The 20913-nt window shown below is 41.7% G+C and overlaps 1 protein-coding gene across 2 annotated transcripts; it reads right to left on the bottom strand.

Annotated features, from left to right (window-relative positions):
- Nucleotides 1-18: 18 nt before the first annotated feature.
- igf2bp3 (insulin-like growth factor 2 mRNA binding protein 3) lies at nt 19-19662 on the bottom strand. Of its 2 annotated transcripts, XM_077507519.1 has the most exons (16): nt 19069-19662; nt 18253-18313; nt 14101-14149; nt 11214-11265; nt 11043-11106; nt 8514-8792; nt 8280-8414; nt 8017-8139; nt 7807-7942; nt 6295-6420; nt 6047-6127; nt 4461-4580; nt 4293-4367; nt 4069-4200; nt 3884-3997; nt 19-2872 (listed from the first exon to the last, which is right to left on the bottom strand). In XM_077507519.1, exons 1-16 carry the CDS (start codon nt 19241-19243, stop codon nt 2768-2770), a joined length of 1827 nt encoding a protein of 608 aa, XP_077363645.1. In that variant the 5' UTR covers nt 19244-19662; the 3' UTR covers nt 19-2767. The 2 variants fall into 2 exon arrangements, with proteins under 2 accessions (XP_077363645.1, XP_077363644.1); XM_077507518.1 differs by lacking the exon at nt 6047-6127.
- Between the last annotated feature and the right edge of the window lie 1251 nt (nt 19663-20913).

The raw sequence follows: 20913 nt of genomic DNA, 5'->3' as shown, positions 1-20913 counted from the left end.
AAAAAAAGGCAGCGGAAATTATTATTTTTGTCCTTTATTCAGAGGCATTTGACAAGTGGAACTGTGTGAGGGGGTGGTGAAGGGGCACAAGCATGTTTGCAGACTGGGGGGTGGGGGGAGAAGGGATTTTCATGCTGTAGTTAGATCACTTTCCCAAATAAAAGGAGGGGGGAACCCCGATCCCTGATATCAGTCCCATAAGAGAATGTTACACAGCCAAGAAATGCTAACAGAAGAAAATGGCTACCAAGAAAACAAAATCAGCAGAGTAGCATTTTGTGAAAGACAAAGGGAACAAGACAGGACTTGTATCTATTTTGTAGTCGTACAAATTCGAGAAAAAAAAGGCAGGCCCTTTAAAAAAGGAAAAGAAAAAAAAAATCAAAGAAAAACTGCATTTTCTCAACTATTGAAAGCTAAATCAAAACGGGTGATTTGACCTTTTTCCCCCACAAAAAAAATAAAGCAAAAAGTTCAAATACAATTAAGCCACACCACCAAAAAGAGAAAGCAGAAAGACATGGTGATGGTCGGAGGAGTTCAATTAAGCCAAAAAGAGTACATATAAATACTGAAAATATTTTTTTTTGATCACTTTCGATAAATTTTCTCAATTCTAAAGAGTACATGAATTTTATTTTACGTTTCCATTCATAAGCTGGAGAGGAATTAAATTCTAACAAATAGAATGCCTCTACTTCAAATACTTGTCTAAAAGAGGTAGATCAAAACAAACTGCGGTGAAAAAAAAAAAGAAAAAAAAGAAAAGGGGGTTGGGGGGGCGTGGAGGTTGGGGGTCATTTTAAGTATCACTTGTGCCACTCAGTTAAGCGTGATGTTAGGATGGCGCATCCGTGCGGAAAGAAGTGTTCCGGAAAGGGGAGGGGCTGGGCTGAGGTATACGTGCGCGCTGGCGCTCAGTGGGGGGCAGGGAGGGGGCGGAGTGACGCGCTTGGTGGCACAACAGCCGCCCCCACCCCGCCCCCTTTAGCTGAGGTAGACGGCGTTCTACTGTGGAAGCATGGAAACACTCAACTTCTACCACAATCAACATATTTACATTCGGCGAGAAGACACAAATGATTTTTTTTTTTTTTTTTTTCCGAGTCAGCTTTTTGTACTTCTTATCCTTCCAAAGTCAGTATGAGTCACTAAAACAACTTTTTATGTTCAAATCATGTTTCGCTAGAGCAACTAAAAAGGAAAAAACAAAACAAACGGCATCCATCAGTGCGACTCCCCCTACCCTCACCATGCAGTGATCGACGTTAACGTAGACTTTGATTTCGGTTTGAGTGCGGGCGCAAGAAAAGCGTTGAGAGTCCACCCTGCTCTATCTAACCCGGACCACAGAAAGGAATTGGATTTGATGGACACATTAAAGTACCATTCCCGATAAAGTCAATCCCAAAACTAAATGGCATTGCTGTAATCATGTACGGTTGGCATTGATTCGCGCGGTGTTTTTGTCATTTTCTTCCAAAAAAACAAACAAACCGAGATGGTTGGAACCTCAGGGGAAAAAAAACTGAGGCGATTCTCTCTGGATACTCGTGTCAGCCGCCAGCTGAGGCGTGCCAACTCCGGCTCTGCATGGGGCTGCTATGTACAAATAGACGCTTATGTACAGGGTCATCTTTAGTCAACTCACACACATGTACAACGCCACCATAAAGCACTAGAGTTGAAGGCAAGGGTCAGTTGGCAGCCGACCAAAAATTTTAAAGTTTTTTTTTCTTAAAAAAATAAAAATGTTCAAAGACTATCAGCTTTATAAAGTATACAAAATACCACAAAAGCAAAATAAAAAAAGAAAGGAACATTTTTTTTTCTTATATAGTTATATATAATCATTTTTTTTTTTTCTCTTCTGAGGTACTAGATCCTGAGGTAGTTAAGTAAAATGCATATTAAATTGGTTTTTCCTGGGCAGCAGCATTTCAGCACCATTTCCCAAAGTGTCAGTCACGGCGCTGCCCTCACCTCTAAATATATATATATAGATATATATGTGTTTATGTATGTATATATATTTTTTTCATCTATTTATTTAGGACTATCTATAAAATGCATCCGAATTTATAAAATGCCACTTTCATTAGACGGGCAGGACACCCACTTCATAATGTCCTGGCCTCAAACAATCTTTCCCCTAAACGCGGCCCTACCAATTTAGGCCAACTCTCCCCCCCCACTCCCCAAATAAACCTCTGGCGGCCCCAACAGGACCGTGAGAGCAATGCCTTTTTTTCCTTTCAACTCATGAGAAAGCTTCGTTAACCAATTAAACACTGAAAAGTATCAACCAAACTCTGAAGTCAACCAAAACATCTTTGTCGGGTTTGAAGTACCGCACCAAAGAGGTGATAGGCGGGGGATCCTCATTTCTTCTTTGTGTTGCAAGAGTTTAAAAAAAAACAAAAAAACTAAATGGGGGAGGAGAAAAAAAAAAAAAAAAGATAAGACACGCCCTTGAGGGGAGGAGGAGAGCGGTCGAGGGGGTGCGTACAAGTGAGGGCAAGGTGACAACTGGAGCCCTCCGATACATTCCTACAGTGATGCAGTGAGAAGAGGAGTCGGAGGAGGAGGAAAAAAGGGAGGGCTGGATGTTTTGGTAGGCTTCAAATAACCTTTGACCCCTGAGATGAGCGTTCGTAACACCTCGTCGTCCAAACCCCTGGACTCCGCTGCATCCGTCCAGCCAACCGTCTTCACGAGTCAGGCAGCTTCAGTCACCGTTTTCCTCCAGAGCACGCTGGGAACGTTGTTACTTCCTGCGGGGCAGCGGGGGCTGTTGGCCCCCGGGCGCCGGCTTGGGCTGCTGCTGTCTTCTCACCTGAGCCAGGATCTCCTGAATCTTCCTTTGGGCCAGCTGGAGGACGAAAGAGTCCACATTTAATGTATACGGAAGAGATTAGGAGCAGTGAAGGGGGGAAAAGAAAAAAAAAAAAAAAAGTTTGGCAGGATTCTGACTTCAAAGTGAGAATTCTGACTTTAATCTCAGACTTCTGACGTCAGAATTCTGAGATTGACGTCAAAATTCTGAGATTAAAGTCAGACTTCTGAAAATTCTGTGATTAAAGTCAGAATTCTGAGAATTATACTTTCATTTTTCACGTACAATTAGTACCTTTAAAAACACATTTTGCAACTTGCTGTCGACTGAAAATGACATCACAAGGGCTCAGGCCGCCAATCATAGCTCACCTGTTTTCTAGATTTCGTCATGTGACATTCACAAGCTGAGCTGTGATTGGCTACCTGAGCCCTTGTGATGTCATTTTCAGTCGACAGTAAGTTGCAAAATGTGTTTTTTTTAAAAAAAGGTACTAATTTTACATGAAAAATAATGAAAATATCAAATTATAGGCAAAATATTAATGTTTGACTGCCAAAAATGGCTAAATAAGTAAAGTATCCCTTTCATTTTTTTTTCAACATTTTATGTTTTGACGAGGTCCTTGAAATTTTGTATCCACTGCACTTTTTCGAATCAGTTAATTACTCGCAATATGTAAAATGGGGGGGATGACACCTATTTGAATGTCATTAACATTTATTAAATGCAAGTAGTTTATGTTTATTTATTTATTTTTAATCCAGTTTATTATTATTTTATTTTTTTATTGCTCTAACAACCTGTGCTACCATCTGCAGTCAAAATTAATAGTGTGAGTAATCTGTTAGTACGTGACTAATGCGATTTTTTTTGTGATCAATTAGTTCACACTTTAACAACACTCATATTTTCACTATTCCCGTTACTGCCCGCAAATAAGGCTTTTTTTTTTCCTTCTTCTTCTTTTTGAGACTGATGTGAGACTGAGACTGATCTTCCTTCAAAGTAAAAGCTCTGAAATCCAACTTTGCAAAGAAGACCCACCTGACATGCAAAGAAGTGTCCACTGATCTTGACGATGACCTGGTCGTTCTCGTCGGGAGTCTGGTCCCGGGGCACCACCACTTCGGCGCAGGTCAGGTTCTGTAACTCGTTTACCTGCGCCCATCACAACAAACATTCGAGCTGCGGAACCAATTTGATGGTGCGCACGCGCCAGTTTCACGTACCGTTTTTCCACCCTTTCCGATGACGCGTCCAGCAGCGAAGGAGGGGACCTTGATGTGGGCCTCCAGTTTCACCTCCTCTTTAGGTCCGAAGAAGTTCTCCTCCTTCAGCTTGCCAAAGATGCGACATTGAGCCTGCCGCACAACAGGGGGAAACGCAGCAAATTAACCTGTGCAATAAGCTTTAAAGAGACCTCCGTTTATTGGTCCATGTGGGCGTACAACACCTTAAACTGAGCCTCCGGTGGTCCCACAATAATGACCATCCTCTGTTTGGGATCCATTCCTTCCGCGGGGGCGATCTGAAAGCGACGCGACGTTTAGGCAACTGCTCACTTCTAATACACGTTCTGGGCGTAAATGCTGGATTCTTTCAAGAGTCGTGGCCGACTCACTTTGATGGAGGCGCCAGCAAAATGCGACAGCTGCTTGATGTGTTGACCTTGTTTTCCAATGATGGCTCCCACAGCAAGCGCAGGGATGAACAGGTGGACCGTCTCCGACTCTGGGTGTCCCTGTTGAGTGGGAACATATTACTGGTAATTGAGCCGGGATGCTGTCGCTCAAGCACCACTGAGGATTGGGGTTGCTCTTTGCAATGATTGTTAGTCAAATGGCACCACTGCTTCTGCCATTGTACTTAAAAACATACAAATAACTGTGCTAACATACCACGTACAGTATGTAAAAAAATAAATAAAAAAAATGCTGTGTTAGCAAATTCGCAATCTGTTTCAAAAAAACAAAGTTAGTTGACATGGAAATGGATTGTCCAGCACACAACCAAAGCAACAGGTGGCGCTAGAACTCAACTTTAAGGCCTGTTCAATCTTAAGAAAAGCATGAGGGAAATGAATTAGAGTCAAGTTACTCCGAAACATTACATATGTAAATTTGACCAACCAATTTCAGTAAACAGATTCAAAATAGGGCAGTTTTATTTAAATACATAATAAAATAAAAAGAATAATCAATATTGATTTTCTTTTTCAGGCCTGATATTCATTCATAAAACCATGAATTGATTATTTTAATATCTTTTTCCCATAAATTAAAAAAAATATATATCTATATATATAGAACTTAAAGGCCAAGTTTTTTTTTTTGTATTTTACTGTTCTTGACATTTTGTGTTTACATGAATTGAAAAGTATTTTCTGACATTTACGAAAGACCCGAATTAATGTATTTAAGACCATTTAAAATCTTTGTTTATATTTAATTAGAATTATGAATATATTTTATCATCCTAGTTGATGCCAATGTTTGTGTAACACTTAAATGATAACACTAAATCATTTAAGAGGTTACTCCCTCTGCAAAATGTAATGTTTGTGGAGTTTATCATGTCGTTGATATTAAAGAAGACTTGATGTTCCATAATGAATCAATACTGGATTGAGTCGAATAAAAACAAAATCAAAATCGAATCGAACTGAACTTGTATCAATCGAAATAGAAATCAATTGAGGACATTCGAATCAATACCCAGTTTTAGTTGAAAATCTCAAATCCATATTAATAAAATGCAAACATCTAAAAAGTTTCGCTTGTGGACCGTCCCCCCCCCTCAATCGGATCCCAATAATTGCTTCTGTCGGACACTTTAATATAATAACAGATGCTCTCATGCAAAGATGCCACAGCACATCACTCGCTCCTACTCAAAGACACAACCAGCTTTCCCCAGTGCTCAAGTCAATCACACACTCAAACATTATTGATTTTGGATTGAGACCAATACACCAATCAATACGCCAGCTCAGGGCCAACAACTTGCTTTGACTGCCTTCACGTCAAGGTACCGCTCCTTATCTCCAGCTCGACAAACGCATTCAGCAAGAAGCCGCGCTTTCAGGTTAAAGGTCGCACATGGATGAGGGCCTTGAAAGCTGGAGAGGTCGAGGGGCAGCTAGAGACTGTTAGATGCAAGCCACCATGTCAAGCGAGCAGCCGCAAGCCGTGCAAAGCTCTTTGGGACAGGTGGACTTACGGCGAGGGGCTGGCTGCTCGCCGACATCATAGAAGCCCAAAACGGACCCTCGCCCCCGTAAGGACTGCACTACAAGAAGAGAGAAACGTCAAACGGGGTTGCTAACAACTAAATGATACATCTCCATGGTCTGACCCCATCACGCCCGAGTTGAGTCCAAGCACCTGCCTTGTGCTGCATGATCAGAGTCGAGATACGAGGCGCTAATCAACGGCATTTGACAGGCTGTCACTTACTCCAAACGCTGAGCCGCCAGCTCCGGGAGGAGGGACGTGGGACATGGATGGACCCATGCCAGGTGTGCCACTGGGGAATAAGCCCAGAGCGTTCAAGTTTAAGCCGGGAATCAGGTTGGACTGGAGCTGCAGACAGAGAACGTTTCGGTGATGGGATTCAATTTAGGGGTGTTTGATCACCCCCCCAAAATGGGCTAGAAACGCCCATGAACGGCACTACATTTTTCAAAAAGGGGAAGTCAACCATTTTTTTTTTTCTTACAAGTCTAAACACAGCATTCTGATTAATAATTACATTTGTGGAATATGAATTAAGCAGCAAAAATGCACCTGTTTTTATCCATCTCAGTGAGCGGCCATTTTGCCACTTGCTGCCGACTTAACGACACCACAGTTGCGGAAGGCTCAGGTGACGACCAATCATAGCTCACTTGATCTTTGAAACCGAGCTCTGATTGGTCATTACCTGAGCAACTGTGATGTCATTTTCGGTCACCAGCAAGTAACAAAATGGCCGCTCCCTGAGTTGGATAAAAACAGGTGGATTCCACTCATATTCCAAAAATACAATACAGTGTTCCTTCGTTTATCGCGGGTGTTACATTCCAAAAACTACCCATTATATTTTTGTTTATTATATGTTTTTTTTTTTTTTTGGGATGATTTTTTACTTTATTATAAATGTTTTTCCGTTCATCATTTACACTCATTTTTTCCATTAAAAGCATGTTTTTGTTGTTTTTTTATTTCATACAGTATACAGCATACTAGCATAGTATATATTTTTTCATTTATTATACATGTTTTTTCGTTTTGGTATGATTTTTACTTTATTATAAATGCTATTTCATTCATCATGTTTTTTTTTTCATTTACACTAATTTTTTTCCATTAAAAGTATGTTTTTTTTATTTATTTATTTATTACAGTATACAGCAGAGTATATATTTTTCTTCATTTATTATGTTTTTTCATTTTGGTATGATTTTTACTTCATTATAAATGCTTTTTCATTCATCATATTTTTTTTTCCATTTACATTCATTTTTTCCATTATAAGTATTTTTTTATTTATTTATTACAGTATATCTATATATTTTTTCATTTATTATGTTTTTTCATTTTGGCACTTTTTTTTAGTTTATTATGAATGCTTTTTCATTCATCATTTATGTTTTTTTTCCCCCATTTACAGTCATTTTTTTTCCATTAAAAGTATGTTATTTTTTTTTATTTACTTGTTATACAGAACAATATATATTTTCTATCTCCGGAATGCAATGTCGTGGAGTGACGGGACAGACACCGTTGGAAAGGTCTCATCAAGATGAATCTGCGGATGTAAAAAAAAAAAAAATACAAACAAAACAGCGATGCCGTGAAAGATGAACCCGCGATAAATGAGGGAAAACTGTATTAATCACAATGCCGTATTTAACAACATATTGTACAGAAAATTCTGGGGTGGACTTTCCCTTTTGACTCAAATATGACCGACAGATGGTCACTCACGTTCATGGCAGCCATGTCGCTCTCGTACGACTCTCGGATCTTCTTCATCACTTCCTCCTCTGCTCGCGCGCACGCCTCGATGGAGCCCTTCACTGTGATGGTCCGCTCGGGGTTGTACAGGGTCAGGTCCTGTAGACTGCGCACATCCATCCAGCAGTGAGAATATTAACTTTCAGAGCATGCAAGCAGAGAAGATCATTAAGATCTTACGGAGAGATGGTGATCTTGGTCCCCGTGTCCTGCTCGATTTTCTTCAGGTTCCGTCCTTCCTTGCCGATTAATCGTCCTACAAAGGTGTTGTGTACGAGAACCTTCAGTGGGATCTCCTCCGTACTGCAAGACAAACATGATAAATTCATGTCTATATTTGGGCTTCTAGTGACCTTGTTTACTTAAAAGGTGACATTACTGGAGAGGGGAAACCAAAACGACTCAAATGCTTAAATGAGTGTCTAAAGAGGATGCAAACTCACAACTTTGTGTCTAGTGCTTCCTTCTGCATGATCTCCATTAGGGTTCTGCAGGCGTTCGAACAACCTTCAGCTGTGGAGTGAATGGTGATGGGCTTCTCTGCGGCACCTGCATTCTCTTTCCTGTGAATGTCAATCCTGCAAGGAAGGATGAAAAGCAATGAGAATCCTCACAGCACGGCAAAAAAAAAAAAAAAAAAAAAAAAAAGGAACCAAATTCCTCCGCTCGCCACCAACTTTGAGTGGGTCTGTTTTGTGACGTTACGGATCGTAGCGCCTTCCTTGCCGATGATTGCCCCGACGAACTGCGTGGGGACCAGCATGCGCAGCGGGATGTCCGACTGCACTTTGGGCCGGGCGCCGAGGCTGGGCGAGCCCGAGCGCGGCGGTCCGCGGGCGTTGAAGCCTCGCCGACCTCCCGCCGGAGGGCCCTCGGGCGCCGCGGTCTCGTCTGGGATGTAAGACACCTTCAGAGCGCAGTTCTCCATCATGGAGCCGTTGAGCTTCTCAATCGCCCTAAGAAACAAAAGTTGTCGTTTAATTGCGCCGGAGTAAACAAAATCAGATTAAACTGCAGGACACTGTTTAAATGAGATCCCTTTTCTAACATCTGAGCGAGGATACAAGCATAAAGCTCGAGCTGCAACATATGCCTTGTTCACTAAACACAAACTCAATTTTGTAGTACACAATGATAAAAATCTGTGGCATCTAAAGATAAGTGCGTGTTATCAGACACTGGCTTGAATTAACCACGTGTTCGAGTCTGTACAAATTACACACTCGCCAATAAATTATGTACTTCTTGCCCAAAGTAAGATGATAAGCTCCTGCTCACCCACGACTCTCGTAAGGAGAGTGTGACAGAAAAGGGATGGATTGACAATGTACTCTTTAAAAAGGGATGTCAAGTCAAGTCGCAGTATTCTGATTAATATTGCATTTGTGGAACATAGACAAATCCATCTCGGACGGCCATTTTAACACTTGCTGTTCACTGAAAATGACTCAGGTATCGACCAATCGGCTGGCGATCATCACGTGATCAAACTCAGACAGCAAGTGGCAAAATGGCTGCCATCTGAGATAGTTTAAAAACGGATGGATTTTGCTGCTAAATTCACATCCTACAAACGCAGTATTAACTCATTCAGGCGGGGAGCGCACGATTTTGACCAATTCTTGGTCTCTTGGGCGATGAAATGTGTCACGAATGTACACGAGTATTTAAAACAAGGCCTGGAATTTTATTCGAGCATTTACGGCTGATGCAGATCCGCGGGAGTTATGAAATAAATTACGCGATTGACGACGACGCAGTATATAGAGTTGACAGGGACATATTAAGAAATATGTTTGTAAACAATGAGGATGTTGAAAATTTCGACAGCTTTGTAATAAATGACGAATATACCCGCAGATGCGACGGTTTATTTTTTTATTTAAAAAAAAAAAAAAAAAAAACAATATTGAAGGTTTATAATAAACTTAAGTTTGTGTGAATGCCACAGGTGTAAGTTTTGAAATGTTTTTGGAATTATGTTTCTATCTGCTTCAGGAGCTGATATATCACTTATTTAGTAGGCATTAAAATATTGTTTAATTTAGAAGAAAACTTGACTGGAAAGTCATCCAAATGTTTTAGAAGAATGTTTTGGCAGGCACTTTAGGACTTAAAAGGAAGTTTTTTTTTATTTATAATAATAATAATAATAATAATATGCTCCATTCAGCCCCATTACTCTAAATATGGCATTCGTTTAATATTGCATTAGTGGAATAGGAGTTAAGCAGCAAAATCCAGCCATTTTTATCCATCTGGGGCGGCCATTTTGCCACTTGCTGTTGACTGAAGACGGCGTCAATGTTGCTCAGGTCACAACCAATCACAGCTCAGCTTCAGAGAACAGGTGAGCTATGATTGGTCATTGCCTGACCCCCTGAGCAACACTGATGTCATCTTCAGTCGACAGGTAGTGGCAAAACGGCCGCCCCTTCAGATGGCTGAAAATGGCTAGATTTTGCTACATAACCCTTATTCCACAAATGTAATATTAATCTGAAATGTCATGTTTAGACTAGTGATGTCACATAACATTGTCAAGAAATGTTTATGGTTCACTTCACCTGTAAGCAGTAGGCCGTGTTTAGAGCAATTGTGGCACATAGAACATATTGCAAAGATTTTTTTATTATAATTATTATAATTTTTTTTTTTACTTGACTTTCCCTTAAAAGCCTAAGTCCAATCAAGATTTTTCTTTGCAATATATTATGACTTGTGGGAAAGAAAAAAAAGTTACATACATAATGACAAGCAGAACAATTTTGCGTATCTACCTTCGGTGAAACTTTAATCCAGTGGTGAGTTTGTTTTCCTAACGTCAAATACATGCCTTAGCTCAATAAATTTTGGGAAACATTGGGCTAACAATATATTTTGGCCATATTTCTAGCAAGTGAAGTTGCTAAATTAATACAGATTGCTCTGATGCTCACACTTACAAATATATTACATTTACACCAACAATTCCATTTAACATTTCGTGAACTACTCCTCAAGCAAGTGTGAATTATGTACACTAGGGGGCACTAAACGGCAAATTTAACCCTATTTAGCTTCAGTCGCATTGGCCGTCCTGCCATTGCATGTGTCAACTTGACTTTTAATGAATTAAAGTGTACTGCAAAGACAATGACAATTATATCTAGTCGAGAAAGAAGAGGAGTTTGGAGGGGACCATGCACGTGCATGCGTGTACTCACTGCCTGGCCTGGTCCTTGGCTGCATATCGAACATTGACAACTGCAGTCTCTGTGTCAGTGTTGACTGTGAAGGAACAACAGACACACTCACTCATGGAACTCAATTTCTATTAAAAATAAAAATAAAAATAAAAGGACCTTCTGAAGTTCAAAGCAAAAATGCATATTCACCTTGTTCACAGCATTCTACGGCACCATACTGGGCCAGCACGCCATCCAAGACCTGGGAAATGGAAAGCCGTAATTAGGACGACGGTGGGCTTTGACTGGGACCTTTTGTTGTTGAGGGTAGGACCATCCACGGGAAGGAGTTTAGAGTTTATATAGATGCAATATGCCATTTTTTTCTGGGCATCCAATAATTCATTTTTACAAACTGGATCATTCTAAAAACATTTTACGCAGTAAATAAGCCAATCTATGCGCAAGAACCACTACAAAATCTAATCAAAACTAAATAAAAAAAAAACAGACATTTTATATTTCATTATATTGTATAAAGTGTATTTAATGTTACGGCTGGTGAATGTTGAATGGGTGGCTTTGGTTGAATTTATCCCACATACGAGCTAACATTCGCATTGTATGGCAACTGGGGGGGAGGGGGCTGCTCCTTCGAAAATCTCCGCTATGGAGCGACGCATCAAGTTGGCCACCTGGAGGCCACGGAATTTGAATTCGTTGATTTGGTCAACTGTGGGCGAGAGGGGGAGCAAAGGATCCAAGCAGCGCCGAGACCTTTGACCATGCTCTGTTGAACCCGAGGCCACACCCCCAAAAAGCTCAACCCCACTTTCTCGCCAACAAGACAGCCCCCCCCCCGACTCCATTCCACGCACACACCCTTGAGGCAACCCACCAACCAAGATGCCTCCCGCCTCCCCTGCATGTCAACTCCAAGTCATTGGCTGCTCCTCCAATAAAATGCGGCGCCTGAACGCTGGCTGCTGGCTGGCTGGGCCGCCCGTCGCTCTGCCGGGGCTGGCCAATGAGAATCCAGGCCATTCAGGAAAAGGGTGGGGTGCATTCCAGCAGGAAGAAGGGGGCTGGGGGAGGGGTGCGAGCTCATGCTACACATTCTGTGAATCAGAGCACATGGACGGGAAGGAAATGGTCCAGGCCCACCCACCCACTACAGCTTGTGAACACGCCACTATTCTCGCCAGCGTGCTCACGCTGAGGGGCTGCACGCACCGCCAGCATTGTCTAATCTACCTGATAAAATACATACAAGGCCTTGGCATCAAAACATCCCAGATTAGCCTATTTTTTTCCTCTCCAACCCTCCCCCCTCCTCCCAAGGGAGAGGGAGACCTCCTCGTCACCTTTGGAGAAGGCAACTAGCTCCCTGGGCTACATGCTAGCAACACGTGTGGAGCTACAGTTTCAGCGACATGCGTGGCGCCGGCGCCAGCCCACGGTTTCAAAAAAAAAAAATACACACCAGGCTGCTCTATGGCCATTTAATGGCAGGCTGAAATTGTAAAATCATCACATCATGGTTACCACATGAACAAGTGTGTCATGAGGAAATTCTGAATTATTCTTTCCCAAATGGAACAATAATCTGAGCACACGGTCATGGCAGTGAGGAGTTGGAAGGCACGGTGGGTGAGACAGATAGAGGAGTTTAAAAAATAAATAAAAATACTAAAACTAACTGAAGCATTACTTTCAGATATATCCCTGTCTGGCATGTATATTGACGTGGACTTCAAAGTGAAGCCAGTATGGGAGAGGAAAAGAAAAAACAAAACAAAAAACGGAATTTAAATGTAATACTTGTGCCCGGAAGGACTTGCACAGATTGTTGCTCAATTCATACCAGTTTTTATTGTTGTTGGGGGTGTGGGGGCATTTTCAAAATCAAACTGGAGCACTAGTTAAAACATATTGTTCATAGGTAATTTTTTAGGCTGCTTTTTGCCTCAAAATGTTCTCTCTTTTTTTTTTTTTTTTAAATACATAATCCTGACAAACTGCACATATATTTTCTGCACCATATTACAACAACCCCCGAACCTTTAGAAATTCTCTTGTAGTGGTAAAGGATGCATACATATAAAAATATGGTACCCTTTAATTTTGTACAACTCTATACCAGTAACCATGAAAGAACCTAAGTAGATTATATACAGCCCTATAATAGCTCTGAAACATGTCTCACCCCCCCACCCCCCATTTGTATGTATTTATTTATTTATTTTTAATGTCAGTCAGGCACATACTCCCAGGAACAGTCTCTTTCGCTCTCTCGCACACACACACACCCACACACCCACACACACCCACACACACCCACACACACCCACACACACACACACACACACACACACACACACACACACACACACACACACACACACACACACCCACACACACCCACACACACCCACACACACCCACACACACACACACGCGCACACACACACACACACACACACACACACACAACCCCTGACTGCCGATGTTTCAACATTTAATTCATTCATAAATTGGGAATGGCCACCAAGTAGTAACACAAAAGTTTCAGAAAAAAAAAAATATGTATAGCTCTTGCATTGGCCTGGTCAATCACAATCACCATCATTAATCTTTCATATATCGTTTTAGCTAATTTATTTGTTCCACAGATTTTTTTTTCTGTATGTGTGCACACACCCAGACTTTAAACTTCAACACTAGCACCATCATTAACGCTGAAAGACACCATGACGTGGTTTAGCTCAAGAAACAGACGCACCATACAAAGCGTGAGCCAAGACGCATCTCTGCAAATTTCTCCTCAAACACAACCAACATGTTGCTTCTCCAAATTTGTTGTGCGTTCAAAATCTGCGGCTCAAAATGTGAGCGTCACAATGTCAAATCATTTGTTCCAACCACAGTTGGCCCGCTACTTGGTGAGCTCGCTTGGCCTGAGCTTGAGGTGCAGCCATCAAGCATGTTCTACATCCAAACAACCCCCCACAAAAAAAGGGACAAAAACTACTCCAAAGGGCATCTAAATGAGAAAAAAAAACGAGTTTGGAACCTTCAGTAGCCTGTTAGCACTCACCTCCCACCGCATGTCAGGCGGGATATTCCTGATCTGCAGCTTACAGCTCCTGAGGAGAGAGGAGAAGATGGTGAACGATAGCTAAACGGCAATACAACCTGATAGAAGTTCTGATTGATAGTTTTTTCTTTTTAATTCAATTTAAAAAAAAAAAAAAAAAAAAAAAGTAGAGCCAACATTTATTATAGCCATGTGAGGTCCCTCATATCCTTCTATTTGTGGGGGGGAGTGTAATCCAATTTTCCATTGTTTGGGAGATATCTGGTCCAGAAACTGCAGCTATGATGAGCAATTATTTCCAGTATGACATCAGCAGGTGCAGAGACCCTCATGTTCAGGTTAAATTTGATTGGTCGGTTTTAATTGAAGAGTGGGCGCTTCAATTTTAAGCAAAAATTTTACTATACCCGTTTGCAAAGGAAAGTGTAAGGGAAAAAAAAAGAAAAAAAAAAAGTGAAGTCAATAATGTCCCTTAAAGTGACTCGCACTTTTCCAGGATCAACCAACTGTTGTGTCAGGGGGGAAAGGGGGTGGGGAGCCAACTCGAATGGGGGGGAGGAAAAAAATGAAAATTTGTGCACTTGTTCATCCAGCAAAGATGAGCAGAACCAACAGTGCTGACTGCTTCAGTCATTAAAAGCATTTGCAATTAAGAGGGATACGTGCGGAGACGGCGAGACGCAAAAAGTCGCAATGGATGTTTGAGGCTCTGGAAGTGTTTGCCTGCAGGACGACGTTTATATAGAAATGGGCGGCTACTCCAAAGTCCGCCCGCCTGTTGACAAACCTGAAGGGCCGTGATGTACATGAGGTGGCCTCATGCTCGCGCAGCCAAAATCAGCTCGAGGAGATTTACGCACGTCTTTATATTAAAAAACAAAAATGAGCCAAGTTGAGTTGCTTGAGCACTTCTAATTTTATTTATTTTTTAACGCTCCTGTGCACGTTACTCCTATTTGACACTTTGACTATGCGAATCAAAAATGGGTAAATGGCAAAGAAAATTCACAGATAACCTCCAAGAGGAATTCCAGCCCTTTCCGGCCAACTGTGTGCCATTCCAGGCTGATCCGTCCCACCACCGGCAGCCCCCTCCCCACCCCCTCCTTCCTACCCACACATTCTGTATGCTCTGCATTGCGGTGGGAACGCCATGTGAAAAGTGCAAATGCACCGGGGCCGACCTATAGCTCCACAGACAGAAGAAGTCAGGCAGGGTTAGGAGGGTGGGGTGGACCGGACTGGAGTTGGAGTGGGGGGTTGGGTTTTCTATACATTCCCTGGTCCCCATGCAGCCTTTGATTTGGGGATGGGTGATTGGGGTGTGGTGGCGTAGGGTGGAGGGGGGACTAGTCCTGTTTCAGGCAAGGGTAACAAGGGCCCACTCTACTCGGTGGGGGTGGGGCCCTGTTACCATGGACACGGACAAGTCCACTGACAGGAACATGTAGAGCTGGGCTAAAAGTGGGAGGAGGAGGAGGAGTGACTGGGGCTGGTTTGTCATGTGATGGCCGAGACCAAGCCGGGCTCCTTATCTACTTTTCCAATAAACCAGCTTTATACAACCAATGGGTCCCGAATGTTCAAAAGGATGGGAAATCATATGCAATCCAAACATTTCATGGAAAAAAAATAATAAAATTCAAGACGGAGCCAACAATATGGAGGCACTACTATCCTACACAACTATATAGACAATGTGGTCGCAATGCTCGTCCAGCCATCAAACTATTCAGGTATGCACCGGTTCTGACTGACTGAGCGCCACATCGGCCAGGTTCTGCCGCGCTAGCTGCCTCCTACACGCACGGGGCCTTAAAATGCTCGCTGTAACCCTCCCCATAAAAGAGATGCACATCCAGGGCCTTGATTTTTAGGACGACTTACTTTGTAAGCTCCCTCAGAACATTCCAATGAGTTGAATATCTTCAGCCAGACATTATGAGGTGACTCAACTGAAAAGACTGTTGCACATTTGGGTCTTCGCCGCCCCCCCAAACCTCATTCACAAAATACGGAGAAAGTAAAATACAACGGCTACATTGATGTGATCTTATGAATAGATTGTAGGCAATATCATAAACAAGGGACCAGATTCATAATCCTCCACCCCCCCCTTTTTTTTTTTTGCAGGTGGGGCCCCATGATGACCTTGTGACCCCGACTTCTCAAACCAAAAGGACCATCTTTACCCTGTTGTTCTGTTTCTATTTTAAACAGTCACACACAAAGACTCAAATGTGTTAAGAGTGCAATAGTAAAAGCATGTGTAAAATAAAACAACTATGCGAGTTTAGCAGCAGTATCGCACACGCACACACACTTCCCTCGTATAGCCACGCCATTTTTTTTTTCCTTTCATTCTGTACAGTGTACATGTGACTCAGCGGGGATTTTGGGTTGTGCCTGCTTCATCTTATCCCCACAACACACACAAACATGACGCTGGGAGTTAACTCAGACCGTATATAATAATCACAAATAAAACTGCGAACGATTCATGGTTCAAAGTTGTAATTTATATATATATATATATATATATATATATATATATATATATATATATATATATATATATATATATATATATATATATATATATTAAAACAATTGGTAGCAAAAAAAAGACTCACTTGTTATTTATGAATATATTGAGCCTATTCTTTAAAAAATATTTTGTATTTTTCTCCTACATAATTTACATGTCCTAGGATTTTTATTTATTTTTAACACTGTCTTGGTCATAAAATTAGTTTCTATTTAACACAGACGACTTCAAGATTAATCTCTGTCACATTTTTTCCCGATAAAACCCGTTGTGTAATTTTCCCTAACTAAAGTTTGCTATTGCTGGAGACTTAATTTATCATATTTACAATAAGATGTGTATTTTTTTTTTTTTTTAAACATTAATAGAATGTCACCATATGTTCTGTGTTAACCCCAAAACGGACACTGTACATGCTTGCATCTTTCCTGACAGTTTATAGCACTTCCCTTTTTCCTGAGGAGTCCAAAGGTTAAAGACATGGTGATTGGCGAAGCCCCCTCCTCCCATCCCTCCCCCCAGCTGATATTTGCAGAATGCAAAGAATGGCCCAGCATGTGCGTGTCTGTAGCCCATGTTGCCTATACCATCCTTTTGCTCATGAAAACGAGTTTAATTTCACAGACTCTGGTGCTACAAAAAAAAACACAATTGATACAGACACTAGTGTGAAGAATTGATTAATTTAGCACACCTATCCAATTATTTAAAACAAATTTTAGCCACATAACTTAAAAGAAAAAAAACAAACATACATGACATTGTGGTGGTGGTGGGAATCAACTGATAGAAAATTATTATTAGTTGCAGGTAACAGACATCTAAAAATTTTATTTCACACTTTTTTTTTGCACATTTCCAACACTACTTGTCATCTTAACTTGGCAGATAATGCAATAAGACAACACGTTGCAGAAAATGCACACTTGTGTAGCCTTAATTAGAATCATTCAACACGTTCAATCACAACTTACAAAATGGAAACTTGGAAGGAAAAAAAAAATGCTACTGGGGCTGTGGGTGCGCCATTTTCACAAAATAAGTACGCAAGGAGCCATTTTAGGGCGAATATGCCAAATGTTGTTCAATTGCAAATACAATGTGAGAGTTGGCGACGAGTGGGTATTTGTACAACGTGGTTTTGTGTGACTTTAGGGGCCCCATTCTGCTTTTAGCGTCCATCTCATGCAAGGCGAAAAAAAAAAAGAAAAGGGGCGGAAGCCAGCAGTGACTGAGCAGATCCTTCAAATGGACGACTCCATGAGGCCTGTAACGTTACGCCTGCTGTCTCCCTGAACTGCATTTTCGTGTGCAGCTTTTACACTTGAATGGAATCCTTTTGGATACCCAGCTCATGAATGCACAAGTTATTTTTAAAACAATAAATAAGTACAAGAAAAATGTGACGGTTGAACCCAAAAGGCAGCACCACACAGTCACGGCGGAGAGAGGGGGGGAGTAGCTCCAACAAGCCATACGCCCCTTTTCATTGACCCCCCCACGACATTTAGGGGGGAGGGGGCGACATAAAACATACGTAAAAAAATAAACAAACTTTCAGCAAAAAAAAAAGAAAAAAAGCCACACTATAAGTTATGACCTACCTTTGACGTTTTGGCACAGAGTGTTCCACATCGAGAAGTTTCCCATGGAGTTCAACTTTACCTAAGAAAAATATATGTAAAATAAAATATGCAGAAACAAGCATGCATTAACAGTTGCTTGTGAGGAATTTCTGCTTCCTCGTTTAATTCAATGAAACAAATCCACAGACGTGCATGGGGGTATACTAGCAGACAGCCACAAATGTGAGTTGCAACGACGAAACAAGTTTCATTCAAAAGCACTCGGCTAAAATATCATCCCCTTTGTGACCAAGAGCAACGATAACCTTTCCAATACAAAACTAGCGTACCTAGAGCAAAAAAACAAAAAAAAAAAGCAAATGAGTGAGCCTCATAGTTGGCCTACATTTGAGCAACACAATTAAACCACCTGGTGTGTCAGCATGGGCAAAATGGCTACACAACAAAACGAGCGACTTGTAGCCCACAGGAGAAGGCTTGTGGGACTTTTTTTTTTTTTCCCAAAAAGACGCTTGTGTTTTACTACTATTTGTGATGCTTCGAAAAGCTGCAACACGCTCGCACACACACACACACACACGACGACGACCTCTAACCCGAACCCGAGCAAAGGCCTGCAGCAGGGTTCGACTCCACAGCAGAAACCACTCGAGATGATTATTTTTTGGTTAATCAATTATATTACACTTGCTTTAAAACACACACATACACAATGAGATGCATATATAAATAGAACAATAAATTCCAGTGATAGACAATGGACACTCATTTCTCATAGGGGCCACATACATACACACACAAAACCGCACTTTCACGCCTTTGCAAACGTCTCACCTGAAAGAACATCGATGGCCTTCATTGCAGTCTTCTCGTCAGGGCAGTCCACGAAGGCATAGCCGGTTTTGACCAGAAAGGGACCACTGTGGGGAATGTTCCACGTCTCAAAGATAGTTTCGAAGTCCTCCTCGCTGGCCTCGGCGCTCACGTTGCCAATATATAGCTTATTCATGTTCACAAACCAACAACAACAAAAACAAAACAAAAACAAAAAAAAAAGAACCACCTATCGGCTCCGACAGTGGATGTGCGGCGTTTTGAGTAGCCCCAAAACAGGAGGGGGGAAAAAAGGAAAAGAAATCCCTTTTAGTACACTACGGAGTGGACAGATAGATTTAAACTGGCAGCCTCGTAGTGGCTTCGCGCTCCTTCCTCGCCCCTCTCTCTGCCTCTTTCACCGCGCAATAAATAAACGCTTAATTATTAATCTTCCACGCTTTTCCAAACGACGACGGGCCGGCTAAGGAAGGGGGGGGGGGAAGGAGGAGAAACTACTTTGCGTCTTCCTCCGACGAGACGGACAATGTCAAACACGCTCAGGCAGGCACCCGCCTCTGGGTCGACTACAACCAAGAAGAAGAAGAAGCGACGAAGAAGAAGGGGAGGAAAAAATCCGCTTCTATCCGTTTTTTTTTTTTTTTTTTTTTTTTTTTTTGAATGAGCCACGTGTTCAAACTACAAATCAACCGACACGTGAGGAAACCCAATTGCTCAATTAAGTGTTTGGGACTGGGGAAAATTGCTCGGGAATCTGGGGTGGGGACAGCTGAGGGGGAGTGGATGTTTTTTTTTTTTTTTTTTTTTTTTAAAGGAGGGTAAGAAGAGAGGATTGGCGTAAAAATAAAAAGAACCTGAGCAGCACTGGGGAAAAAAAGAAGGTTCCGTTAGAAGCTGCAGTGTCTTTACTAGGATCACATTCGTGTTGCTTTTCTCTGCATTAAAAAAAAAAAAAAAGAAAGAAAAACTGCTTCGCTCTCATTGGTCGCTGGAGCTATAGTAAAACGTGCGCGCGCACGCGCACGGATACGCCGCTTAAGAAGAGCGCTCACACACAAGGACGAAAGGGGGGTGGGGCCATTCATAAATGATGTTGCACTATTACATAGCTAAAATAAGACACATATATGAAATTGGGATTGGGTGGGGGGAGCGTGACCCGTGGTCCTCACATGGGCCCTCGCGCAACGTGGGAATGACACGTATTCCTATTCAAATGAGGGCGTCCATTTTCCCTCACACGCCTCCCCTCCCTCAATACTCAACCAAAGTCAAACAACTCGCCCGAGTGGACCATAACCACCCCGTGGCTATATTTAGTTGCTGTATTCATTCGGTGGAAATGCTTCCACGGTTACATTTTGCTACTAGCTTGAGCTCGCCCATGTGGTTCTCGGCGTAGCCTTGGCTGCCATGTTGGCTGCAAAAGGGGAGGGGCTTTCAAACATGGCGTCCTAACGTACGGCCCAATGGAAACTCAAGAAGAGCATTTGAAAACGTACACATCTGTTACGTGTAGTCAAAGGTCACGACAGATAGGCCATAATATTAGGTACACCTGCACAATCTGTTTGCAAAACAATCTACACAGACTGTTTGTCACAACTTATTGAGCCAAGGCTCACGTTTTCCATTAGGGAAATAAGCAAAAATCACCCAAAACGTATATTACTGAAATAATGACCATAATGTGTGGTTGACTGGAGGATCATTTATTTGTTCTGCATAGAATATATAGTAAATAAAATCAAAAATAACTCTTGGACCAGTTTAACAAAATAGTTCATATTTAGGAATCTTTAATACAAAAATACAGCCTTATATAAACCTACACTTTTTTTATGT

Source organism: Festucalex cinctus, chromosome 19 (genome assembly GCF_051991245.1).
Source record: "Festucalex cinctus isolate MCC-2025b chromosome 19, RoL_Fcin_1.0, whole genome shotgun sequence".
Classification (NCBI taxonomy): domain Eukaryota; kingdom Metazoa; phylum Chordata; class Actinopteri; order Syngnathiformes; family Syngnathidae; genus Festucalex; species Festucalex cinctus.
Note: the sequence above shows the minus strand (reverse complement) of the source record. Positions and strands in the feature narration are given on the sequence as shown.

Coding starts and splice junctions, on each gene's coding strand:
- igf2bp3 (XM_077507519.1), bottom strand. CDS start 19,243: ATGAATAAGCTATATATTGGCAACGTGAGCGCCGAGGCCAGCGAGGAG. Junction 7,943..8,016: donor ACCAAGATCACCATCTCTCC/GTAAGATCTTAA, acceptor GGATGTGCGCAG/TCTACAGGACCTGACCCTGT. Junction 2,873..3,883: donor GACACTTCTTTGCATGTCAG/GTGGGTCTTCTT, acceptor TTCGTCCTCCAG/CTGGCCCAAAGGAAGATTCA.